This window comes from Heterocephalus glaber, unplaced genomic scaffold (genome assembly GCF_053883595.1).
Source record: "Heterocephalus glaber isolate CG9 unplaced genomic scaffold, H.glaber_assembly_v1.0 deba00001509, whole genome shotgun sequence".
Classification (NCBI taxonomy): domain Eukaryota; kingdom Metazoa; phylum Chordata; class Mammalia; order Rodentia; family Bathyergidae; genus Heterocephalus; species Heterocephalus glaber.
The window spans coordinates 32,190,600-32,218,054 of record NW_028258325.1 but is presented as its reverse complement, the minus strand read 5'-3'; the positions used below and the strand labels follow the sequence as shown (position 1 = coordinate 32,218,054).

At 38.9% G+C, this 27,455-nt stretch overlaps 1 protein-coding gene across 5 annotated transcripts in view; it reads left to right on the top strand.

Annotated features, from left to right (window-relative positions):
* Rfc1 (replication factor C subunit 1) overlaps positions 1 to 27,455 on the top strand; it is an 85,840-nt gene that overhangs the window by 46,444 nt on the left and 11,941 nt on the right. For 2 of the 5 annotated variants that reach the window (XM_087187481.1, XM_087187477.1), the window contains exons 8-18: positions 25 to 102; positions 1,906 to 1,993; positions 4,321 to 4,571; positions 9,202 to 9,309; positions 12,802 to 12,981; positions 14,496 to 14,600; positions 20,345 to 20,753; positions 22,558 to 22,670; positions 25,265 to 25,379; positions 26,760 to 26,860; positions 27,202 to 27,339. In XM_087187481.1, the coding sequence (XP_087043607.1) occupies positions 25 to 102; positions 1,906 to 1,993; positions 4,321 to 4,571; positions 9,202 to 9,309; positions 12,802 to 12,981; positions 14,496 to 14,600; positions 20,345 to 20,753; positions 22,558 to 22,670; positions 25,265 to 25,379; positions 26,760 to 26,860; positions 27,202 to 27,339 (1,686 nt within the window). The remainder of the gene's footprint in view (positions 1 to 24; positions 103 to 1,905; positions 1,994 to 4,320; positions 4,572 to 9,201; positions 9,310 to 12,801; positions 12,982 to 14,495; positions 14,601 to 20,344; positions 20,754 to 22,557; positions 22,671 to 25,264; positions 25,380 to 26,759; positions 26,861 to 27,201; positions 27,340 to 27,455) is intronic. The other 3 variants (XM_087187480.1, XM_087187478.1, XM_087187479.1) reach the window with 3 other exon arrangements.

Genomic DNA, 27,455 nt, shown 5'->3' with positions numbered 1-27,455 from the left:
TCACTGTGCTGACACTTTTTACAGCTGGAGAGACAACTGCATGAAGATGAGGAGTTTGCCAGAACATTAGCCATGTTGGATGAGGAACCCAAGACCAAAAAGGTGACGTTCGTTACATTGGGCTGTTTGCCTTCTGAATATACAATATAGAACAAAATTCCTCTCCATTCCAGTATTCTAGGCTCTAGAGGTATCATGTGGAGCAGCTCTTCTGGAAAAAAGCTAAATTATTTTAATTTTAAAATTGCTTTTGGAGAAACTCATTTTATATTTTCTAAAAGAAGTTTGCAAGAATCAAAATGAACTAGAACCTTTCTTCAGAAAACAGTGAACTGTACTTTTTATCCCAAGGTGTCCTTATGTATTTGCTCAGTGAATAATGCTTAAAATTCCTTTTTACTATCTTCACAGGAAATATAGTTTTGTTATTTCTAGTTAACCTTAAGATCTATCAAGATAAGTCTCAGTAATATATTTTTGAAATTATGTTTTGGTTTTTTTTTTTTTAAAGTTAGAGACAGGGTGCTAGGTTACCCAGGCTGGCCTTGAACTCAGGATCCTCTTTTCTCAGCCTCCTGAGTAGCTGGAAGTATTAAAGATTTTTTTTTTAAATTTGAAAAGTCACTTGATCTTCAGTAAATGAGTTTGGGTCTCTCTCTCTCTCTCTCTCTCTCTCTCTCTCTCTCTCTCTCTCTCTCTCTCTCCCCCTCTCCCCCTCTCCCCCTCTCTCCCTCTCTCCCTCTCTCCCTCTCTCCCTCTCTCCCTCTCTCCCCCTCTCCCCCTCTCCCCCTCTCCCCCTCTCCCCCTCTCCCTCTCTCCCCCTCTCCCTCTCTCCCTCTCTCCCCCTCCCCTCCCCCTCTCCTCATCCCTCCCCTTCTTTTAACAGAAGCAAGGTTTTTCATTTATTAAAATTAGGAAAAGAAACAGGTTCTTTTGAGCAAATTTGGACCAAGTAAAAGTAGGAAAAGAAGTACACCCTACAGCTTGGCCTACTGTGAAAGAACAAAGAGCCGATTAGCTGTATTTCTTATAAAACACATTCTGTTAATATAATTATCAGTATCAATATCTGGTTATTGTAAGAGATTTTACTTCTTTCCTTTAAAGGAGAAGATTATAAATGTAGGCATTACTAGGGTTCAAGACTAAGCACAAAGGTATAAGACAGTAGGGAGTGATAGGGACTTTGTCATTTGAAAAACCTTACTCCTACCAGATATTCTAATTCAGATTACTACATACTGTGTCACATACCCTAATTTGTGACCTCTTTATAAAGTGGGGGTTTGTGGGAACAGTGGAGAGATTGGATATATCTATTTCTTTTTTGAGAAAGTACTCTTTCATTGTTCTTTAGAACTTCAGCTGGGTGTGGTGGCACATGCCTATAATCCCAGCACTCAGGAGACTGAGGCAGGAGGATTCCGATGAGTTTGAGGCCAGCCTGGGCTACACAGTGAGTTCAAGGGCAGCCGGAACTACATGGGCAGACTTTGTCTCAAACAAAACAAAACAAAAAAACACTTCAGTCTGTATTCATCTTGGTCTTTTTGGTTTAGATTTTAGTTTTTAATTGCATAATGCTCACAATTTGAGAGTTGAAAAAGAGGCAGACATAGGTGTACATTTCCAACTTGACAGTTGGGATGAAATGGGATAATTTTTTATAGATGTATTTCTTATAAACTTCCATCTGTTTCCTGCTTTGTAAAATGAAGTAATAAAACATCCTTAATTTGCCATAGAAACTTTGTGGATGAATGAATGCCAGTTGATTATAGTGTCTTGCTAATTTGGAAGGTGACCCTTGTACTGAAAACTTTTAATCCATTTTAACAACAGATTTTGTGATGATAATGGCTTTCCTGTTATTTGTTACATTTGACACTTTTAAAATTTGTTTAGGCCCGAAAGGATACGGAGGAGGGAGAAACATTTTCATCTGTCCAAGCCAATTTAAGTAAAGCAGAGAAACGTAAATATCTTCCAAAAGGTAATACTAACAGGAAAGTAAGAGAGAGCATTTGTCTTTGTAGGACTTTCAATAACCTTGTTTAAACATTCTATTTGATAATTGTATTGCTAAGTGGACATTATTTTATAAAATGATTAGAGCATGTTCTCTAAATATGCCCGTTCCTAGACTTATGGTAGGGTAAAGTTCAAATAAACTTACCATAAATCAAAAATAACATAAGTGGAAAAATACATTGAATACTCCCATCTTGCAGATATTGTGGCTTAGCAGTGCAGTGCAGTATCTCGCTGCTGCCGCCGCCGCCACTGTGTCTAGAGAATACCATCTATCGTACATATTGCTAGCTGGGGGAAAGATCAGAATTCAGAATTCGAAGTATGTTTTCTACTGAATATATTTTTACTGTTATAGTTGAAAAATGAAAAATCATATGTTGAAACATCATAACCCAGGGACTGTCTATATTTTGAAAGCTATTTGGTTACTAACTCATGGTGAATGCCCTTCTGCTGTATGATTTTTTTCTTTTGGTACTGGGGATCGAACTCGGGACCTTGTGCCTTTGAAGCAGGCAATGGAACCACTGAGCTAAATCCCCAGCCCTGCTCTATGATTGTTGTGAGAAATGTATTGTGGCTCTTGGCATCATGCTCATTTCTGAATATATTGCAACATGTGAAGACAACTTGATGCTTTGAGTTTTTCATGTTAGGGACAGTATCATAGAGCCAACTTACAAAGCTATGATAAAAAATAGAGTGAATGTTTAAATTAAAAAAAATTGTTATAGTAAAAAACACATTGCTATTAATCCCCCTCAAAATACTGTCCCTTGCTTTGAACACACTTATCCCATTATTCTTTCCACTTTCTGAAGCAATTGTAGGAGTCATCCTTCATGTTTTTAGGTATACTATTGTGGCTGCCTTCATATCTGAATCAGTTCAAAACATTTACCTTCCACGGTCATTTTGGCTTTAGAGCCAGAAGTCTTAGTGGTGCCAGATGTGGCAAATAAAGTGGATGAAGACATACTGTAATGTTTTTATGAGACTGCCTGTTTTGTTTTTTTTTGTTTTTTTTCCAGTACTGGGGATTGAACTCGGGTCCTTGCGCTTGCGAGGCAGGCAGCAGAACCACTGAGCTAAATCCCCAGCCCAAGACTGCCTTTCTGTTGGATGGTACTCAGCAGCAGCCTGTGCATGTTTTTGGTCACACTTCTTAAAGATACTCATGAAAGAGGACTTCCAGAACTCCTTAAGAAAGTGGAAAGAACAATAGGATAAATATGTTCAAAAGTGAGAGAGTATTTTGGAAGGATTAATGGCAATGTATCTTCTACTATAATACATTAAAAAAAATTAAGTATTCACCATATATTTTGATCACCCCTTGTATAGTTGTCAGGTTATCTGAAGCTCCTCTGCTGCTTTTCTTTCATGTTCCTAACTGAACCATTTGTTAGTATGGTTCTCCGTTGTTACCTGTGGAGGATGGGTTTCCAGGACCTCTGAGGGAACAAGTCTCCTATATAAAGTGACATAAAATTTGCATATAAGATGTGCACAGCTTCCTGTATACTTTAAATCATCTCTAGATTACTTTTAATACCTAAGAAAGTGTAAATGCTACATAAATAGTTGTTATACTATGTTGTTTAGAGAATGATGACAAAAAAGTCTGTACATGTTCCGTACAGACCCAATTGTGTTTAAAAAATTCAATTTGTAGTTTGAATCCATGAATGTGGAATCTATGGATATTGAGGGCTGGCTGTATAAATGGTCTTAATCCTGTAAGTGAATCTGTTTATATAGCATCTTTTGGTCTTGACCCCTGCATATTTTGAGCTTTCAGACTGTATAACAAACAAAATTTTTGTGTGACATATTCTAGTCAGTAAGTTTTCTCTGTAAATTTCAGCACGTCTGGGAGATGAAACCCTTCTCTTTAAATGTTGTTTGTAGTATTATATCAAGACATGATTAGTTTGTATTTAAATGATAGACATGTCTCTTAATTTGACCTGGTTATACAAAGAAGTAATAATACAAATATTTAACCTAAAAAATGTATTATAGGGCCGGGGATTTAGCTCAGTGGTACTGCTCCTGCCTTGCAGGCATGAGGTCCTGAGTTCAATCCCCAGTACCAAAAAACCCCAAAACAAGCAAAAAATGAAAAAAAAAAAGTATTATATAAGCTAGTTAAAATATTAATGTTTTAAAATCACCATATGAAACCATTACTAAGATCACTTGCTTAAAAAAGGTGAAAAAAATGTTGATACTGTGTATCATTCTCAAAAAACGATAATCATCATCTTTTCTTCCTGGTAAAAGCAGAAAAATTTTCAAAAGAGAAAAAGAGCTACAATCCTAATAAGCAAACTAAATGTGAAAGCTCAAAAGAATCTCCACAACATTCCTCTTCTCTGAAGGCTAGTTCTAAGCTGGCACTCCTGAAAACAAAAGAAGAGTGTTCCTATAAAGAAACAGAACCTGTGCCCTCAAAGAGAAAAGAAAATACCGTTGAATTGAAAGGAGAGAAAAAAACTCCTAAGAAACCCAAAAGTTCTCCTGCTAAAAAAGAGGTAAGAACTTTCTGAAAAGTGTCTATTTTGTGGCCATGTGTTGATCTGAGTTTCACTGTTTTCAAATTTTATTCCCAACTTCCTCAGCCTGCAGTTCCTTTAAGATAATATTTAAGAGCTGGGAGTGTAGCTCAGTGCTATGGTGCTTGCCTAGCATGTATGAGGCCCCGGGTTTAATTCCCAGAAGATAACCTTACTTAAAGCTATTACAAGCCAGGTGTGTTGGCACACGCCTGTAATCCCAGCACTTGGGATGCTGAGGCAGGAGGATTGCCACAAGTTCCAGGCCAGACTGGGTTACATAGTGAGTTCCAGGCCAGCCTGGACTACATGGCGAGACCCTGCTCAAGGAAAAAAAAAAAGCTATTACAGAGTACAGAATTAATAGCTAAATTAGCCATTATTCATTGTTGTTATATATCAGCATTGTGCTGATATGTTAGATGAGGTTTCTCATAATCTTCACAATAACCCTGCAGGATATTTATTTTTATTATTCAAGTTTTAAAGATGGAGAAACAGGCTGAAAGAGTTTTGTGTAGCTGTCCCAAGATTTCTCAGGTAGTAAGTGACAGAGCCAGCCTAGAACTCAGGTCCTCTGAGTATAGAAATAGCAGTGGAACGTAGCATCTCCAGGCACGGACTATGGAGCCTTTCAGATCACAGCCCTGCTGCGGAGCACATGTGAGACGTTTGTCTGCTTTCTTCTCTCAGTGCTTAGGTTTCCTCTTAGAGATAATAATTGTGTCTAATGAGTAAATCTCTAAAACCACTTAGAGAAGAGTCTGGATATAAATATTATTTGGATTTGACCTGATTTTATTCCTTTTTGCTCTCTATTCTTTTTTATCATATGTTTGAGATCCATAATGTCGCATTCATTTTGGGGGAATTGGTGCATATGTACATTGTATCTTGATCATCTTGATCATTTCCCTTCCCCTTCCTCTGCTTCCTTTTCTCATCTTCAAAAACTGCCTCCTTGTTTCCTACCATCTCTCCTTTCTTTTACTGTTTTATTTAATTTTGGGTTTCTCATATAAGAGAAACCATGTGATAGTTCACTTTCTGTGTCTGGCTTACTTCATTTAACATTATAGGCTCAAGATCCATCCATTTTCCTGCAAATGACACACGTTCGTTCTTTAACAAAATTCCACTGTGTATCTGTGCTGCATTTTCTTTATAGGTTTGTCTGTTGATGGGCATTCAGGGTGGGAATGGTGCTAAGTGGTGTTCTTTAAATTTTTATTTTCCAGTTGTTTGTTGGTAGTATATGAAATACAATAGAATTTTTAAAAGCATATATTGACTTTGTATGATGTGACTTTATTGAACTTATTAGAATTTGGAGGGTAGATTTCTTAGGATCTCTGTATTATGTACGGAATCATGTTGTTCATGAATCCTTCCCCGTTTGTGGGCCTTTTATGTCTGGTTGTTGCTTCACTGTGCTGGTGGGGATGTCCAGCTCGGTGTTAGGGCGGCAAGAACTGGTGCCCTTGCCTTACCCTTGCTCTCGAGGGAAAGGCTTTATTCAGGCTCCCCAGGAACTGTGGGCTTATGTGTAGGTTTTGAAAAATGCCTTTTGTCAGGTTGAAGAGATTCCCTTCTATTTCTTGTTTGCTGAGAGATTTTTTTTGTTGTTTTTCTTCTTTTTTTAAACATCAGAAGTAGGATTGAATGTTGTCAAATATTTTCCTGCATCTTTGGAAATGATGATATGGTTTTTCTCTTTAATTCTGTTAATCTAGTCAATCATACTGATTTAAAAAGAATATTAAACCACAACTGCATTTGCTTTCCTAATATTTTGTTAAGGATTTTTGCACCTGTGTTTGTGAGATAGTTTTATGCTGATCTCATAAAGTGAACTGAACAGTTCTCTATTTTCTGGAAGAGTTTGTGGGACACTGATATTATTTCTTAGATGTTTGATAGATTCCACAAATAAAACCCAATAGAGGCCTAGATTTGGGGTGGCGGTTGGAAGTTTTAAATTATTAATTTAATTATATACCAGATATAGGACCAGTTTTTTTTCTTGTGTCAGTTTTGTCAGTTTGTCGTTCATGGAATTTATTTTATCCAACTTGTAGAATATTTTTTTGGTACCGGGGATCGAACTCAGGTCCTCGCGCTTGCACAGCAGGCAGCGAAACCACTGAGCTAAATCCCCGGCCCAACTTGTAGAATTTATTGGAATGAATTGTTTTCCTTTGGAATTTTTGTAGGGCTTATAGTTATTCCTCATATTGGTAATTTGTTATTATTACATGTTTGTAACACATAATGATTACTGTCATGGTGGGGAGTTGGTACATATACCTAACACATCGTAATTCTTTTTATTTCTTCTTTCCCTCTTCTCCCTCTCTGTTCCTTTTTGCTCTGTATATCAGTGGTGAGTTACTAAAATAATTTTCAAAGAAAAATGGTGAAATAATGAATGCTTTTCATAAGACCTTCCCCCCATATATTGAAAAAGTTAATGTTCTTAAATCTCCAGTTTGGAACCTCTTTAGATTCCTGATGAGAAACAACTCTTCTTTCATGCCTCTTAGGCACTTTGCATTAAAAGCAGAACATTGTCTATTTTAATGGCTCATCACAATTGTTTTTAGTGCAGAACCATGAAATGGTGATGATTTTGAAATGCTTTTGTTAGTGGCCAGTGCTCATAAATATGCTTAAAGGAATAATTAGCTTTTTGGTCTCAGATTTTTCTTCACTAAATACTTATCAGGTGGATAAATGTTTTTCCTCAGGCACACTAAACATGTTCATTTTACAGAGGGTGTCTTTTTATGAAATGAGGAAATTTTAATTGAACTATTACTCTTCATAGTAATTTTCAAAATTAGAAATTTCTCAGAAATTTTACTTAAATAATTTTGAGACTATTGAAATCTAATAAATTCAATTGATCTCAGTCATATAATTCTGACTGCATAAATGGCTGTACTTCAAAATTATTTTATAAACTACATTTCAGTATTTTTTTCATAGAATTAATGTCATAAGCCAGTTGTGGTAGTGCATGCCTGTAATCCTAGCACTTGGGAAACTGAAGCAGGAGGATCACTGTGAGTTCAAGGCCAGCCTGGGCTACATAGTGAGTGCAAGGCCAGCCTGAACAACATGGTGAGTTGTCTCAAAAAACCCAAAAATGAATATCAAAAAGGAACAACTTGCTCGTGCTGATATGCATCATACCCAATTGTGAAGCTTATTAAAAATATTTCCTAATATATATATATTTCCTAATATATATATGTTTCCTAATATAAAATTACACACACACACACACACACACACACACACACACACTATAAAAACCAAAAAACAAAATAGATATATTTTCTGGTGGTAGTGGTAATTGAACCCAGGGTGTAATTGTAATTGGCAAGTGCTCCAGCCCTGAGCTACTTCTCAAGCTCTTTTTATTTTGAGATAGGGTCCCACCATGTTGTCCAGGCTGGCCTCGATGCCTCAGGCTTCTGAGAACCCTGGATTACAGACATGTGCCACCATGCCTGGCTGGGCAGCTGCATTTTAATAAGCTTCTACTTGAGATGAACAAGTACTCTCTCTACTTGTGTGAGAGCCATTGTTAAAAAAGTAGGGTTAGATTCTAGGACCAGCCCGTAATGGTTTATTTAACTCATAACCAAACCAGCTTAACTATTTCATTTGTTCCATCATTTATTTATGTAGAACTAATATTTTTGTCGCTTAAAGGGATTTAGGATTGCTTGGGACTTTAATGTAAAATAGGAAGTGGAAAAAATAAGGGACCAGCTTGTAGTGGTTCTTTTTTTGTTTTTGTTTTTGTGTTTTTGAGACAGGGTCTTGCTATGTAATTCAGGCTGGCCTTGCACTCTCACTGTATAGCCCAGGCTGTCCGTGAACTTGCAGTGATCTTCCTGGCTCAACTTCCTGAGTGCTGGGTTTATAGGTGTGTGCCCTCATGCCTGGCTTGTAGGGGTCCTCCCCCACTATCTGTCCTAATACCCCCCACCCCTAATTTCTGAATCAGATACCTGGACCCTGGAAGTGAGTCTAGGGATAGATAGTTTGAAGTTTCTCTAGGATTTTCTGACCCACATTCATAGCAAGATCCCTTGAGAGATTCAACACACATGGGTGGGTGGTGGATGGGGAAGCTCGTTGGAGCTGACTGGCTGTTTGAAGTCTTTGAGTCTCAGACTGGAGTGCTGCTATCCCTAGGACACAGGATAATGTTTTAGGGATTGACAAGTCCATAGGAAAATACAGGATAGCTTCTTGGGCAATCATGTTAAAGTGAGGGAGAATTAATTTTTCTCTTAATGTAAACGTAGATGTATCATGGAGTAGAACTTAAAATTCATACAGATTTCTAATGTAAAACACAATTTTCATTTGTGTACTTCAGGCTGACACTTGGCTTATGCCCCTGCTCTGTGCTGAGATTTGTGCCCTTAGCATGCAGAGTTTTGAGGGATGTTTGTAAGTCAGTCATCTGTCTATAGCTAAAACAGTTCATTTTAGGACAAAACATAGACATGACTTTTTAATGTTTAGGTATATGTTATAAATTTTCTATGAATTTTGTATAATGTGCATCCTCCTTTCCCTCTCCCCAAAGTCTACTAGTCCAGAAGACTCAGAAAAGAAACGCACTAATTATCAAGCTTATCGAAGCTACTTAAATCGAGAAGGTCCTAAAGCTCTGGGCTCCAAGGAAATACCAAAGGTAAGAGTACTGAGGAAGCATGCGGCCACATGTGTATTTATCACGCTTATCCAAGCCACAGAGAAGCAGTAATTAAAATCAACAACTGGAAAGTCTCATTCACCTCTGTATGAATTAGGGATGTTGGTGTTATGAATCACTGCTGAATATTTAGGAAATGTTTTGTTTAAATAATAAGTAGTCCTAGAAGGCCTGGGCTATGACAATGCTAGTGTTCTTTGCCGTTTTGGCACTGACCACTTAAAGAAATGTTAAATATGTATTATTTAATTGCAGTTACAATAATATATGCCAGGAGGAAAAAATCCAGGGTGCTCGCTTTTAGAGTATAAAATAGAGGGACTTGGCCTCAGGTGGGACATGTAGAATAAATGATACTGAGATGGGGACCTGAGGAATGAGGGTCATGGCAACACGGTGACCTGAGGGTCAGAATATGTGATGTCCTTGAGGGAGGGAAGGATCTTACATGGTATGTGTGAGGAACTAAAGGAAAAGTGAAGTAGTTGGAGCAAAGGGACTAGGAAATGAGAGTGACTGAAGAGGTTAGTAAGGACCCTATCTTACAGAGCCTAGTGTTTTGAACTTGTATTTACTTATTTTTAGGTGGTACTGGGGATTGAACCTGGGCCTTTGGACTAACTTTATCCTCAGCCTTTTAAAATATTTTTTTCTTTTGAGACAGCGTCTTGCTAAGTCAGTAAGTTGCCCAAGTTGGGCTCAAACTGGTGCTCCTCCTGCCTTAGCCTCCCAGAGTGCCAGGATTACAGGCATGTGCCACCACACCCGGCCAGTGTTTCAGACTTTTGTCTAAGAGAAAGAGTTTCCAGTGGAGGAATGTAGGGAGCAGCTTTGCAGATCCGAAACGCCATTCTGACTGATGCATGTAGATGGTAGAGGTGGCGGGAATAGCTGTTGGAAGTGCAGTTAGGCGAGGGGATGAGAAGTGGTCGGGACTTGTCTGAGGGCCAGAGGAAGTGCTGAGAAGTGACACAGTCTCAGTGGAAGAAGTAGAAGCTGCAGGACTTGGGATAATTGGACACTGGAAGTGAGAGACAGTGAGTATGGGGCTGACCTCCTGGTTCTGACGTGAGCACGTGGGCGAATGCCAATTCCAGGGGAGGCTGAGTTTGTTGTTGGCCACGTGAGGTGCCCATGTGGAGGTGCTGAGGAGATGGTGCATATGTGGGTGTGAAGCTCAGAGCAGAAGTCAAGGCTGCACGCATGCTTGGGCATTTCTGACATGTGAATAGTATTTGGAGGGCTAATGTCGTCTGACAGACTGGTTCAGAGGAGAATGAATGCATTGTCCTCTATGACAGAGTGGTTCAAAGCAAAATGAATGCATTGTCCTCCACTTCTGCGAGAAGTAGAGGAGAGGGAAACTGAAAGGAGTCTGAGAGGAAGCAGCCACAGACATAAGAGAGAAGTCTGATACAGGTAGTATCACAGAAGCAAAGGCAAGAGGGTGTTTTTAAATGATTGAATGGTTGGTTATGCCTGTCATGTTGCTAAGATTCTGGGAAAGAGGAGTCTGAGATGTCCATTGCACATGGTAATGTGAATAATGGCCCTTGTGACCTTAGCTAGGGCAGTTTCAGTAGAATGGTGGAGGCAGGAGAGCCTGATGGGAGTGGGTTTAAGAGTGTAGAGGAAGAATGGAGACAGTAAATATTTTTGATAAGCTTGGTTGTAAAGGGGAGAAGAGAACACTCCTCGGTAGAAATGGAGGATGGGATTTAGGGGAGAGATGTGGGCATTTTTAAGGTAGGAAGTACTAAAATCATGTGTTTTGCTGAAGGGCCAGATCTACCAGAAGGGAAGATGGAAGATTCACTAGAAAGAGAAGGATAGGAGGCCGGGGATTTAGGTCAGTGGTTCTGCCACCTGCCTCACAAGCACACGGTCCCGAGTTCGATCCCTGGTACCAAAAAAAAAAAAAAAAAAAATGGAAGAAAGAGAAGGATAATCAAATGTAGTGTGAGATTTCTGAGAAGGGGGCAGGGGAGAGGAGACATGTACAGAGTGTATATAAATTTAATTTTCACTTTGCTTGATATCAAAAAGATGTGCTGTTCCATTTCCCACTAAAGAGAGACTGAGGATGGTGAGGCTGGGATGGGGGCGGAGGGAAGGGGTGAGCCTACAGCGGCTAGTGGGTTGGGGTATGTGGAGTAACCCTGAAAGACCAAACAGGTCCTTGCCTGAGAGGACTTTGGCAAAGTGCTGTCCTTAGGGAAGGCAGGTTTCAGGGGAGGTAGGGCTGTGCAGGGAGTATTGGAGGAGAGGTCAGGCATTTGGTCGGTTTGCTGCTCCTGGAATAAGAGCTGTAGAGTTCTAGCATGGAAGCGTTGGGAGAGTGAAAAGATACTGAGCTAGAGTGCGTGGTCACTCAGGCGACAGTACATGGTTGGGGTTTGGGACGTAAGGCCTCATATTTGGAGTTTTCCAGGTTAAAATTTGAATCTAGTGAGGATTTCAATACCTATAGTGGTGCAAATCATTGTAACCCTAGAACTGTAGGGCTTGAAGGGGTCTTGAGTTGCAAACTTTTTCTTTCCAAGCTGATTCATAGCTGTTCTTTTTTGGGGGGGCGGTCTTAGAAGAAAGATTCTTCCCTTGGATGGAAAAGATTGAACTTGTGTTGAAAAAGTCTTTGCATTTTGTTTAGCTTTTCTTCAAGCCTGTTTTAAGTCTATGTTGATCTCAGTTCTCTAGAGTAGTAAGTAACTTGACATGTCATATACAATTTTTGTTTTACTATATTGTAAATATATGCAGTTGCAGTTAAAATTACATGACATCTCCATCCAGCACTTTTTGGTTAGTGTCTCTTGGATTATCAGATAACCTTTTTTTTTTGGTACCGGGAATCAAACTTGGGACCTTGCGCTTGCGAGGCAGGTGCCAGAACCACTGAGCTAAATCCCCAGCCTTTTTTAAAATTCTTTTTTCTTTTTTTTTCAGATAACCTTTTCAATCAAGAAATGATATGATCTTTCCTTTAAGTTCCTCACAGTTCGCTAGATTTACTGTTGTAGCATAGTAAGCAGAGAGAAGGGCGGGAGCTCAAACTTCAGAAGCTTTTCCCAATCAGCACTCCCTTTTAACAATAGCAGGCGTTTATGTGGGCAAATTGTATTTGGGTGTTTACTTAAATTAACTAAGTTAATGGTTCAAATATAAAAAACATAATGAAAAGAAGAGAACATAATGGGAAATAATATGAATGGGTAATTTTACTAAGCTTTGCTAGTAGATTGAGTGTATGTCTCGGTCTTCATTTTACAAGTTTATTAAATGTTAGCTACATAAGAATTTCTCACGATTTAGTGTCAAGTTCTATGTATTTGCTGTAAAATTCCAGCCAATTTTTCATACTGAAGTTATTTATGATGTCAAATGAGAGAAATCAACTTGCTGCACTTTTGATGCCAAGTTTTTTTGGAAAGCTACCATGTAATTTCTCTGCTTGAACATTTTTGTTTTTAGGGAGCTGAAAATTGCTTGGAAGGCCTTACATTTGTGATCACAGGAGTGCTGGAGTCCATTGAGCGAGATGAAGCCAAGTCTCTAATTGAACGTTATGGGGGGAAGGTAACAGGAAACGTCAGCAAGAAAACAAACTACCTTGTCATGGGTCGTGACAGCGGACAGTCCAAGAGTGACAAAGTATGTCCCACTGTGCTCTGCACACAGTGATAGCCTGCTTGCCTTGTGATGTGACTGTGGTGATGTCCTTTCCACAGAAGAGAAAAAAAGTGGAAAAGGAACTTTGTTCGTACATTATTTCTTCTCCACATCAAATGTTGACTTCACCCCCAGGACTGTGGTTTTCCAGTTGAAGACACAGTGCCTGCTAACTTGACTTTCTTTTAAGTTTGTTTTTTTGGTTTTTTTTTAAGAATAGAAATGAATGTAATCTTTTTTCCTTCTAGTTCTACCTATTCCTATATATGCCATGATGTATTCCATCTTGTTTTTAAAAGGAAGCTCTAAGGGGAAGAGTCAGAGGTCTGTTGGGTAGGATGTTTAGTTTCAAGTGACGGAATACTCAGTCAACCATGATTTAAATAAACTGCTGGTTATTTTCCTCACCTAACAAGAATGCCAAAGGCAGACAGTAGCTGGGATAATGGAGCTAGATGAGTCCTCTCTTCCACTTCTATCACGTGTATCATGCTAGTTTTAGTCCTTACTTTTTTTTTTTTTTGGTACCAGGGATTGAACTCAGGACCTTGCACTTTTGAGGCAGGCGTTGGAACCACTGAGCTTAATCCCCAGCCCCAAGTCCTCACTTTTTTAGCTGTTTTTTTTTTTTTTTTGGTACCAGGGATCGAACTTAGGTCCTTGCACTTTTGGGGTAGGCGGTGGAACCACTGAGCTAAATCCCTGGCCCTTAGTCCTCACTTTTTCAATTGTGATAGAAATCCAGCCCCATTTGCTTTAGCAAAAAGGAAAAGATGTTGGCTCCCAGAGCTAAGCTGTATGGAAGGTGGGTCTTGCCTAGGAACTCTTGGATCCAGAGACTGCAGTGCTTTCAGAACCCTTTCATTTCCTGTCTCTGTTTCTCCTGGTGTCAGCCTCAGTCATTCTACCTGTGTACCTGCCTTTTCCACATAAGGGACACAGTAATGCCGTCATGTTGCCTGTACTGACAGCAGAGAAAGGGAGCAATGGCAAGATGTCATAATAGCTATAACTACTGACAAGTGTTCTCCCAGAAACCTCTCTTGTAGGATTCCACTTACATCTCATTGGCCAGAGCTGTATGTGGACATTTAAAGCTATAAGGACATTGGGGAGGAGCAGAACTTCTCTGATTGCCTTAGACAGTCAAAGTCAATCACTTGGAGAGAACAAGGTGGTGGAAAATATCTCCTGTATTGAGTTAACATGGGAGAGGGTGTGAAGAGGGGACTTAGGTGCTTGGCTATGTCCTTTTTTAAGCAATCCACAGAAGCAGTAATATGACATTACTGCTGCCAACCTACCACTCTTAGGGAGTGTATCTGTCATTTTCTTCCTTTTAATGGTACTTTTCCAAAGAAAATTTTTTTTAATTCCAGTGATACTTAATTTATAAATGTTGCTTTTTACCTACTAGTAGGCCTTAGAATTATTTTTTTCTTTGCAGAAAGGAATGTTAGGATGCAGTTTTGATAATTTGCATTTTTAATCAATAGGCAGCAGCCTTGGGGACAAAAATTATTGATGAAGATGGCCTATTGAATCTGATTCGAACTATGCCAGGCAAGAAGTCCAAGTATGAAATAGCAGTTGAAGCTGAGGTTTGTATAAAATGAACTTGATTTATATAAGTTAGAGCACAGAAACTTTCCCATTTCATGGAGCCATAGCTTGGGTTCTAGCCATTGGCTAGATGATTAACTGCCCCTTCTACCACAAATTATCTTACCGAATTTCCTTTTGACTGGAAGGCTTTGCTTTAGGACATCGTCTTTGTTGTGTTTCCTTACCTTTCACAAAGCAATAGTAGGGGTGTAGGGGTGGGGAAGGAGACAGTGTATTCCACATCCCTACTTATTAAACTTTCCTTATATCCCGTATTCCTACTTGGACTTTAACACAAAGGTTTGGCTTTGAGTTCTTTAAAGGATATGTTGTAGATATCAGGATAATACATTTTATTAGGACTTTCTCAGTTGTGATAGAAATCCAGTAAATATTGGCTTTAGTAAGTAGGAAAAAATGAAATGTTAGCTTACATAGCTAAGCTATGAGCAGCTAAGCTGGGAGCATGTTTTTGTCTAGAAACTTCTGCATCCAGAGACCGGAATATTTTATTTATTTCATCTCTCTCTGCTTCTTTTAGTGTTAGCCTCATTGATTCTAACTATATACCTGTCTTTTCCATATTTAGGACACAGGTGTGTCAGCATCCCAAGAGTAATGTCTCCAGCATGTCATCAAAGTGGCAAGATGGTCCACCCAGTTTATTCTAGTCAGAAAAATCTTAGGAAATGATTTGTGTTACTTAAACATAGTAAAGTGGTAAGAAACAGGAAATTAACAGTGATACCATATTGTAAATTACACGTATTAGTTGTACTTCACATTGTCTTCTGTTGTCCTATTTCGTTTTTTTTTCTTCCCCATTAAGTTTATTGGTACATTTTAGGTATACAATACAGTTACATCCATCATTGGGATCTTGTACCTTTACATGATGTATCTTGGTTCTTATTTTTTTCCCCTTCCCCTGCCCTTCCTTTACCCCCTCCACCCTTCCCTATTTACAAGGACTTTGTTTCCATTTTTTTCCTTTTCTCATATTTTTTCTTTTGCCTTCTTTCCCCTACCCCTCCCACTTCTCTTGCTCCTTTAGATCTTTTCTTCCTCTTACACAATATCAATTATACATTTTTAAAATTACAATATCAAGATCTAGGAGACATTACCACAGATTTTACAGAATTTAAAAGGATATAGGAAGCATATTACAAGAATCTTTTTTGAAATAAATTTGACAACTTCTAAGAAGTACCTTGGAAGACAAATTAATGAAACTAATTCTGGAGGAAATATAAAATTTGAATAGCACCTATCAAAGAAAGTATATTCCTAGCTTGAAAGCCTACCTATATGACAACAGCAGGCTCATGTACATTTTAACTGATAAATTATATCAAACATTTAAAGCAGAAAAAAGGAACACTTCTCCCCTCATTTTAGGAAATCAACATTGTGCTAATCCTAAAACTAGATAAAGATAATAGATGAAAAAAGTATGAACATAGATAGAAATTTGTTTAACAAAACAAGCTATTAGAAGTCAGATCTAGCAGGATGTAGAAAGTGGTTTTGTTATAGGGCTGGCAGTGTTGGTTCAGCATTGGAAGGAAGATCCACCCCCAAAAGTCATCATTTTAACAGAGGAAAGGAAAAAGCCATATGATTCTGTCACTAGTTGGAGAAAAATTATTGAACTAAATTCTACAGCTGTTCATGGTACAAGCTATCAGGAGACTAGAAGTAGAACAGAACCTTCTTAACAGATTAAAGACATGTACTCTATACTTCCAGCGAGAATGCCTTATATGAATGGAGAAGATACAATGCTTTCTCCTTAAGGTGGGGAACAAGGGCAGATATACTTACTCTTTATCTGTCCATTAAACTTTGAAACCTAGGCCCCACCAAAACAGTCTGGCAATAAAATGACATAATTAGGATAGGATTAGCAAGGCAGAAGCAAAATCTTTATATGTAGAGGAAATGATCCTCTTCAGAGAAAATACTAAGAAATCTCTAGGAGCCCCTAGAACTTGTATTTGAATTTAGCAGGATTAGGAAACACAAAGTATATATAAAAATTCAGGTCTGTGTATACTTGCTATAAATGAAGAATTGGATATTGAAATTTAAAAGTTATGTAGGAGTACAAAGGACCTAGAAAAGTAAAAAGAAAAATAAGAAAGTGTTGGAAGATGTTTAGTACCTAATTTTAAGACTTCCTCTAAAGCCACAGTAATCCAGGCAGTGTTCGTGTAAGGAAAGACATATAGATCATTGGAATAAAACAGAGAATCTAGAAATAGAACCACACATATATGGAACACTGAGTTTTGAAAGATTATTTCACATTAACATTTTATAGAATATAAACTCAATTCAAGAGCCGAGGAAAAGATAGTGTTTTCAGCAAATGGCACTAGAACACCTGGTATCCATATATAAAAAATTTACCTCAACCCTTTATTTCCATGCATAAAAATAACTTGAAAGGATTTATGAACCTAAATATGAAAGACTTAAAACTATAAAACTTTAAGAAGAAATTATAAGGGAAAATGTTTATGAATTTAGGGTAGGCAAGAACTTCCTAGGATACAAAAAACATGATGTATAAAAAAAAATTGATAAATGAGATTCCATCAAAATTTAGAACTTTTTTTTTTTTTTGGTACCAGGGATCGAACTCAGGTCCTTGTGCTTGCGTAGCAGGCGTTGAAACCACTGAGCTAAATCCCTGGCCCAAAATTTAGAACTTTAAATGACATCGTTAAAATGAAAAGTCCTTAAACAGACCATATTTACAATGCATATAACCTATGACCAGAATATATAAAGAACTCTTACAGCTCATTAATAGACAACCCAATTAAAAAGTAGACACAAGAAGATGATAAATAGCCAGTGCAGCACCAGGAAAGGTGTGCAACACTAGAATCAGAAAAATACTAATCAGTACAATAACAAGACTGAATTATACACTCATTAGGGAGATGAAGTTAAAAGTTTTAAAAGCCTTGTCATGACTTTTTGTTGGATTCTCCCCCTTTGCATTTAATTTGTCATGCCCAACAGATTCATTCTGCTGGGTTTCCTGGGGTTGTGATCCTCATTGTCTTTTCCTAGGATATTGTCTAAAATTTTTTGGAGTGCTGATTTGGTATTCATGAAGTTCCTAAGGTGCTTTTTTAAATCATGAAATTATCTTATTTCTCCATCAATTTTGAAAGATAGTTTTGCAGGGTACATCCATCTGGGTTGGAGGCTGTTATCCTTTAGGGCTTGAAATATGTCATTCCAAGCTCTTCTTGCCTTGAGGGTTTGCGTTGAGAAGTCTGCTGTGATTCTGATGGGCTTTCTTTTGTATGCGATTTGTTTCTTTTCTCTCACTGCTTGTAGAATTTTGTTCTGTTGGGTTTTTGTAATCCTAACTATCATATGCCTATGTGTAGATTTTTTTTTTTTGGTACCAGGAATCGAACTCAGGTCCTTGCACTTGGGAGGCAGGATGCAGAACCACTGAGCTAAATCCCGGGCCCTGTGTAGATTTTTTTTGATCAAGGCTAGTTGGAGTCCTATATGCCTCACTTATCTGTATGTCAAGTTCTTTTCCCCTGCGTGGGAAGTTTTCTGTCATCACTTTTGTGAACAGTTTTTTTATGTCATCTGCACTCTCTCCTGTTTCTTCATTGACTCCAGTCAGTCTTATGTTAGTCTTCTTTGCATCATCTAGCAGCTGCTAGATTGATTTCTCGTAGTCCCTTACAATTTTAAAGAAATTTTTCTTTTCCTGGTCACTAATTACAATCTTATGTTCTATATCTGAAATTCTGTCCTCACATTGGTTCATTGTGCTGTGTAGACTTTCAGTGGAGTTTTTAATCTCCTGGAAATCTGTTTGTATCTGTTTTATGGATTCCATTTGTTTCCTATGTTGGGATTCCATCATGTTCTTCACTTCTCTATTTTTTTTATCTGTGTCCTCTCTAGATTTATTAATCATGTCTTACAGTATGGGTGCAATCTCTACCGTTATCTGAGTAATTATTTCTGATTTCATTTTTCCCAGATCCTCTTTTGTTGCCAGTTTAGGGAGTCCAGGTGGTTGAGTATCAGATTGTTCCATCTTGTTTCCATTTGGGGTTGCTGTAGGTGATCTGGAAGTCTGTTTTTGAAGCTTGTTTACATGTCTTCTCATTTCCACAGGGCTGGGGGGCGGTGCTGCTGGTGCCTACATGGCTCACCTCCTTTGCCCTAGGAGCGGTGGAATGGTGGCCTGGGAGCCTCCTGGGCTCTGGGATTGGCTCACCTCCTCTGCCCTGGGAACAGTGGAATGGCGGCCTGGGAGCCTCCTCCTGGGTTCTGCGATTGGCTCGCCTCCTCTGCCCTGGGAGCGGTGGAATCTGTTGTCCTGTTTCTTTTTTTTTTTTTGGTACCAGGGATCGAACTCGGTTCCTTGTGCTCACGCAGCAGACAATGAAACCACTGAGCTAAATCCCCAGCCCTGTTGTCCTATTTCTGTTCCAAGGGCCGAGGATTTAGCTCAGTGGTTCCGCCACCTGCCTTGCAACTGCAAGGACCCAAGTTTGATCCCCGGTACCAGAAAAAAAGAACCTATTTCTGTTCCAAGATCCAACACTACATTGAGTTTCTGTCCAATCTGTGACAGTCCTTCTCTAGTCTGTATAGTTCTTGAGTCTTTCCTTGGCTTCTTCTGACTGTGACACTTTTTTTTTTTGGAACTGGGGATTGAACTCAGGACCTTGCGCTTGTGAGGCAGGCACCAGAACCACTGAGCTAAATCCCTGGCCCTGCCTTGACACTTTTGATGAGTATGGGTTGTTTTATAGACTGTCTCTCAATTGGGGTTTATTTGATTGTTTTCTCATGATTATATTGAAGCTGTTCATCTTTGGCAAGAATACCACAGGGGTGATATTGTGTCTGCAGTGCATTGTAGCCACCTGATGTTGACATCCATGTCTTATTTGATTACTTGGTTAAGGTGGTATCTGTCAAGTTTCTCTTCTAGCAGAGTGATGATTTTCCTCTTTGTAATTGATCACCTTCTTGAGCAAATAATTAAGATGATGCTATTATCCTGTTTCTTAAACATTCATCCACAAGTTTTAGCATCCAGTGGCAAAGACAGTTAACATTTTTAGAAATTGAGATATTATTCATATGCCATAAATTTCATCCCTTCAAGGTGTATAAGTCAGTGTACTCATAAGAGTACACCACTGTCTAATTCTAGAACATTGTCACCCCTACCCATCCTATTCTCATTTGCAGTCACTCATCATACCCACCCCTGGCAATCACTACTGGACTTTCTGTCTCTGGATTTGCCTATTCTACTTTTTTTTTTTTTTTTTTGGTACCGGGGATCAAACTTGGGACCTTGCGCTTGTGAGGCAGGCGCTGGAACCACTGAGCTAAATCCCCGGTCCTAGGATTTGCTTATTGTAGACATTTTGTATAAATAGAATCATGCAATATGTGTGGCCTTTTGTGTCTGGCTTCTTTGACTCAGCATGATGCTAACCTGTGTTGTACCTTGTATTAGGACTTCAGCTCTTCTCATGGGCCACCGTGTGTATATGCACCACATTTTATTTATCCATTTGGTCTTCACCAACAGTAGGGTCCATCACGAGAAGTCCAGTCCAGGTTGAGATTATGCAGATCTCAGTTGCCCTCTGGAGGTCCTTTAGCAGGATAGAAATTCTCTGGGTCTCATCAGATTTCTTTTTCTCTTCCTTTTTCAATTATTAAGATGGAGAAAGGAAAGTCCAAATTGGAGAGAACACCCCAAAAAAATAACCAAGGGAAAAGAAAAATTAGTCCAAACAAGAAGGAATCAGAATCTAAAAAGAACAAGCAGACTCCTAAAAGGGACAGCTCTACAAAGACAATAAAAAAGGAAACAGAGGTAACAAATGTGTTTCGGAGAGGCCTGGACTTCAAGGAGCAGGTGGCTGAGGAGACAAATGGTGACAGCAGGCCTAGGGAGTTGGCTGATGAGAGCAGTGAAAGCAAAGTGGACAGTTTGCTCTGGGTGGATAAATATAAGCCAACCTCACTCAAGACCATCATTGGACAGCAAGGCGACCAGAGCTGTGCCAACAAACTGCTCCGCTGGCTCCGAAACTGGCACAAAAGTTCTCCCGATGAGAAAAAACACGGTGATTTTTAACTTTACTCATTGCTGTGTGTCTGTCAACATGTAATTGCTCATATGCATACATATGAGAGGGAAATGGTCGATTTGTTCACCTGTCAACCAGCATTTATTAAGAGCTTTCTCTGAGCCCAGGTGCTTTGCTAGACCCTGGTGCCACTGTTGTGAACAAAGCAGTCTCCCTCAGGAGCCCATGATGAGGAAGACGTGTGAACCATCCATTAAAATGTAGTGTGCCAGCCAGGCATGGTGGCACATACCTGTAATCCCAATACTCAGGCCGAGGCAGGAAGCTTACAAGTTTGAGTCCAGGTTGGACAATTTAGTGAGACTTTGTGTCAAAATTTAAAAAATTCTAAAAGAGCTGGGGACGTAGTTCAGTATGCATGTCTTGGGTTTAATCTTCAGTACCCTCCCCTCCCCAAAGTATCATACCAAGTACCATTACAGGGATGAGTATAGGGTGCTGCGAGCATGGAGGGGTGTTCAGGGATGAAGAGGTGTGTTCTCTTCCCGTAGAAAGAAGTAGATAGGCTAAGATTTGGGTCCCAAGTAAGAGATAGGTGAAAGGAAGGGTAAAGGTTGGGTGGAAAAAAGGGCATGTCCAAAGGTCAGATGACTTTCAGGAGTCCCAGGGCACTAGGGAAAGGTGTGAGTCAGTAGCTGAGGCGTGCGTACAGAGCTGGTACTCGAAATCCCAGGACCGTGTGTGATTTGCTTTAGGCAGGCTTGTTAGGCCTGTGCTCTGGTAGTTTATGTATGCATGGGTTTACTGTGAATTTTTCATGGAGAGTGAAAAGCCAAAATATGTCTTTAGTGTCCAGAGTATTTTTGGAACTGAAGTTACACGTTGCAAATGTCAGTAGCTCCAGCCACAGCCCTGTGGGATAGTATGTGAGAAACAGGACAGATGTTGTGAGCACTTTGGCAAATCCTCATAGTGATGACTGGGTTGTTAATAACTACATGGTTGCTAGACTTGGCCAGCAAAGCCAGATGGCTTTCTGCATAACTGTTAAATATTTTAAGTGTAATGATACAGGGTTAAGTTTAAGTTGAGTCCTTCTTTTCTGAAACCACGTAAAGTTCACCTTAAACGGGGGATAAGGGTTTTGTGTGTCTGGAGAAGACTTTAAGGCTTCAGGTAAGCTGTAGGTTCTCTTCCCTGTGCTGGCAGGCTGAGTGGCAACCACTTCCCTCAGCTGTGGAGCGCTCACTGAGTCTCTTTCTGTGCGAGAATCCACATGGTGAGGTGAGGTGAGGAAAAGCACTGTGCTGTGCAAACGGTGGTACACACAGTGTCTGCAGCATGTGTTCAGCAGGTAGCTGATGCTGCTTGTTAACATTTATTGAGACATACCCACCAGGCCCTGTGCTCAGCCTTATCATCTTTGCAGCACCCACACCAGCTCCTGTACTGCTGCTGATCCTCATTGTACAAAGGAAGAGACAGGTGAAGAGGGGTTAAGTCTGGACTAGAGTACTCCAGCTGGGGACAGGTGGAGGCAGTTTCGAGTCCTAGCAATATGCTCCATGGCCTGTGGTTTTGTAGGAGGAGATTCATAAATTTCTTGTTTCACATCAGAGTTTGAAAAGAAATTAATTTTAGTTTTTTATTTTGAGCAGAGATGAGATAGTAGAATTTTACTCAGCAGAAAACTGTTGTTTATAATTTGTAGAAAATACTCTGCAAATTTAAGACTAAATGGGAGGCTTCCTCTCTCTGGGAGGTTAACGCATGATTCTGCTGTTCCTGAATTTCTGTTAGCTAATACAGGTTTAACACTCCAGAACTTCTTTTTCTCTAGCAGCAAAGTTTGGTAAATTTGCCGGCAAAGATGATGGCTCTAGTTTTAAAGCAGCGTTGCTCTCAGGCCCTCCAGGAGTTGGCAAGACTACCACGGCTTCTCTTGTGTGTCAGGTGGGTGCTCAGTCATTGTGTGGTTGGAAAGATAACCCCTGAGTGGTAGTGTGTAGGAGAAATGCTTGCATGTATGTGAGAATATGCGTGTGATGTGTGTATGTAAACCTGCCCTGTATATTTTTCTAAAATCAGACTTTTAAGGAATTGCTTTTGTTCTGGTGACATTTGTCATTTTCATTCTTTTAAAAATATTGCCTGTTATATTGGTTATTACAGTACACTAGTCCTTTAACCGTGGGGGCTACATTGCAAGATCCCCAGTGAATTCTTCAAGTTGCAGATAGTACTGAATGTTATGCACACAGACACACACACACACACACACAAACACACACACACACGTTTTTTCCTATATACCCTACTGCGTTGCCACATACTACCAAAGTTAATCTGTCCTTCCATGTTCCATGGTTTATACCTTGGTTCCTTTTTTTGTATTACTACTGTTGCTCTTTGGAGCTGTCATTAAGTAAAATAACACAAACATTGTGGTACTATAGCACTTGCTCTGATAACCAAGACAGCTACTAATGACTAATGGGCAGTGAATTGGTCAGCTCCTTGTAGCTGGTACACAATAGCCATCACCCACAATTTAAAGGAGAGGTTTAATTTTCTCATGGTTAGGAGGATTCAGTCCATGATCATCTGGCTTCAAGGTAGAAACATGGTAGAAGGCCTTGTAGGAAAATTGCTTACCTCAGGGCAGGTAGAAAACAGAAAAGAGAGGAACCAGGGAGGGAGGTATAACCTGCAAAGGTATACCTCCTCTGACACACACCTTCTGTCCAGGCCCCACCTCCTTCCAGCACATTTACCTGTGAACTAATCAATGGATCAGTTCACTTAATGCATATAGCACCCTCCTCATCCAGTCATCTTCCAGAGGCCTCACCTCTGGACACATTTGTCTTTGGGGACATTCTAGATCTAACTCATATGGGCAGGACATGTATTCCTGCTGCGTATGTGGGCAAGGGGTCAATTCACATCCTGGGGGAGGATGGAGCAGGACAGCATGAGATTTCATCATGCTGTTCAGGATAGCATGCAGGTTCAAACTTTCGGATTGTTTACCTATAGAATTTTCATGTGAAGTTTTCAGACTGTGGTTGATTAGGGTGACTGAAGCCTCACGAAAAGAAACCATGGAGAAGGGCAGACTAGTGTAACAGATAATGTGTGCCAGTAAGCCAGTATGCTAAGCACTTGGTGTAATATCTTATAGGTACAGGTTGAGCATCCCTCGTACAAAAATCTGAAATCTAGAATGCTCGGAAACCCAAAACTTATTGAATGTCACGTTGACACTCTGGGATTTCGGACCATTTTGGATTTTAGATTTTTGGGTTAGGGACCAGTAAAGTATGTGCACATATTCCAAAATCTGAAAAATCTGAAACCTGAAATACCTTGGGTTCTAAGCATTTCAAATAAAGGATACTCAACCAGTATTATAAATATGTTACAGATCCTGAAAAATGCAAATTTCTCATGCCGTCACCATTATTCTGTGTACTAAATATATGTCCTATTGTCATCGATATGTGGCAGATGGAGTACTTTGTGCCTAGGTCATCTGATTTGGGGTTTCTCTCTTCACTACTATGATTCCGCCTTTGTTCTTATCTATATTCCTGGCGGATCTCTAGACAATGAGAGGACCTGATTTGCTGTAGTACCCAGCAAATCAGACCTCATGGGTTCTTAGTCGAATATGGGATTAAATTTATTGCTGGATTTCTAGTCCTCTATTATATAATAAAGTTGATGGTTTCTCATCTTTATTGTATAGATCAGAGGATAAAATTTAAGTATAAAATTTCATATATTTTTGCAGTATTTATAAACACAAAACGATATTTTCTTCCTAGTCCCTACATTGGTGAGTGCAACTCTTCCTTTTATTATCATTGGTTTGTTGGTAATTAAAAAACTGAAGGCAATTAAAAACTTGATAGTTTTAGACAGTGAATGAGTATTAACTTCAGTTTTCCTAATTACAGAGGAAAATTACAACAAAGAATAACTTAGTCTTATAATTTATCTTGAAAAAATAAGAACTACATTTCAGCTTTTATGATTAATTCTGTATCTAATATTGAATCTTGGAATTATTTTTAACTTGTTTTAGGGCTTTAAGAAGCAAACTTGGTAACATTCTTTGCTAAATATACTCTTCCAGATTAGTGATTTACCAATTGAGGTTTTAAGATCAAACTCTTATGTGTATGCGCTGTACATATGTATGTATGATATTTTAAAAATTTGGAGTATTGTGAGGCATACTGTAGTTAAAACTCATTGTCTGTTAGTATCATATATATATATATATATATATATATATATATATTTTTTTTTTTTTTTTTGGTACCAGGAATTGAATTCAGGACCTTGAGCTTGCCAGGCAGGCGTGATGCCACTGAGCTAAATCCCCAGCTCCCATACTTTATATTTTTACTAAAGATTCTTTATGTGATTTGTAGATTCTCTTCTTAACAAGTCTTTCTTTTGGAGGGAGGGGAGTTAATCTACATTGTGATTATTATGATTTTCAGTATATATATATATTTTTCCAATATTTTGATTAGGAATTGGGATATAGCTATGTGGAACTAAATGCAAGTGACACACGGAGTAAGAACAGTTTGAAGGCAATTGTTGCTGAATCTCTGAATAATACAAGCATCAAAGGCTTTTATTCAAGTATGTGGCTTTTTGAATTGCTGTTGTTTTGATATGTTCATTTCAATGTTCTGTAACCAGTATTGAATACTACTATGTGATAAGCACATAGTAGTAAGCTAAATGCAGCTGTCAAGAAAATAAGAAAGTAGGGCCGGGGATTTAACTCAGTGGTTCCGCCGCCTGCCTTGCAAGAGCAAGGACCCGAGTTCGATCCCCGGTACAAAAAAAAAAAAAAAAAAAAAAAAAAGAAAGCCCTCTGACATAACTCAGACCATTTTTAGGCTTAAAGCTTTCTGAGAATGTGATAAAAAGGTGTACATACACATATTTTTGCCTTTTGCATAAGATGTTAGGGGTTCACAAGTGTAAAGAAGGAAGATAAATATAGTGCTGTGTGATGAGTGAGGTAATGCGGTGTGCGCATGAGGAGGAAGTTGTATTTGGGCCCTTAGGCAAGCTACTTATAAGAGGGTAATATTTGTTTGAAAAGCAGTGAAATTGAGAGAGCGTCCACTTGGAGATAGAAGATGGCATCTCAGGCAAAAGTATAGCAGAGGTGAAGAGACATTTACTGTTTCAGGTTGTAGTTGGTGGTCCACAAAACAAAAGTTTATGGGGGAAATGAAGATGCTCAAATTATGGACTGTTTAAAGCCTATGGTAGGGCTGGAAATTTAGCTCAGTGGCACTGTGCCTACTTCACAAGCACAAGGTCCTGAGTTCAATCCCCGGTACCGCAAAAAACAAAACAAAACAACCCCCTCCCCCCAAAAAAACGCCTATGGTATATTGTTTGGTTACCTGAATTCTTGGTGCTTTCAATAGTAGAAAATCACTGTGGCTCAGGAAATGTTAAGTTTCATATATGGTTAGCAGGAATGTAAATTGGTACAACTCTGGAAAGTAGTCTGGCAGTGTTTCTCAAAGTTAATTATATATGTACATGTGTGCAAAATGACACATACACATAGGATATTTATCGCAGCAAAAGCTTGGAAGCATCTAAATATATCATGCATATACAGTGATTAAATTATGATACATATATAAAGTGGAATATTAAATTGCATTGTAAATGAAGTGTTACAGGTAAGGAACAAATCACCAAAATATATTAAGTGACAAAATCAAGGTATGTATTTGTATGCACATGTGTTTTTAATGTGTATAGAGGACATGCAAGACATACTTTGAGGTCTTTCAAAGGACATACAAGAAACTCTGGGAAGGGAAACTCGGCGAAGGGAAACTTGGCATACAGAAGGGGTGGGAGAATTTTTTGCTACTTACTCTTACAGCTTTTGAAGTTGAAAATGTGTTACGATTTTTCCATAAAGTAGCATTTTGAACAGTGTCATTTTGGTTTTGTCCTGTCCTGTTTCTTCTCCTGCTGGGTCAGGTGGAGCAGGTGGAGCAGAGGCTTCAGTAAGTGCAAAGCATGCTCTCATCATGGATGAAGTGGACGGCATGGCGGGCACTGAGGACAGGGGAGGGATTCAGGTAAGGAGTCGTGTACTCGTGTGTTTCTTGTTTTACGTGTTACTCTGTTTGGGTTTTTTTTTTTTTTTTTGGAGACAGGGTCTTGCTGTGTAGTTCAGACTGGTCTTGAACTCATGACAATCCTCCTGCCTCGGCTTTCCACATGCTAGAATTACAGGTGTGCACCACCACGCCTGGCACCAGTTTTACTGTTGATACTTTTTAAAAATTATTTAATTTTCACACACTAATATTTATGGCAATTAAGTCACATTGTTGAGGTTTTTAAAACCTAAAAATACATTGTGAGGTGTCTTTTATTTTTTAAATAATTATTTTTGTGTTATAAATTTGCCTTTTAGGAATTAATTGGCCTGATAAAACATACTAAAATTCCCATTATTTGTATGTGCAATGATAGAAATCATCCCAGGATTCGCTCTTTGGTTCATTATTGTTTTGATCTTCGTTTTCCAAGACCTCGAGTTGAACAGATTAAGGTATGATAATTGAAAAAAAGTTTTTAAAAAAATCACACTATCCTATTTATTTAAAGATAAGTTTTAAAAAATACCTCAAATATTTTTTAAATGTTAGATTATTTGAGTTTTTAAGA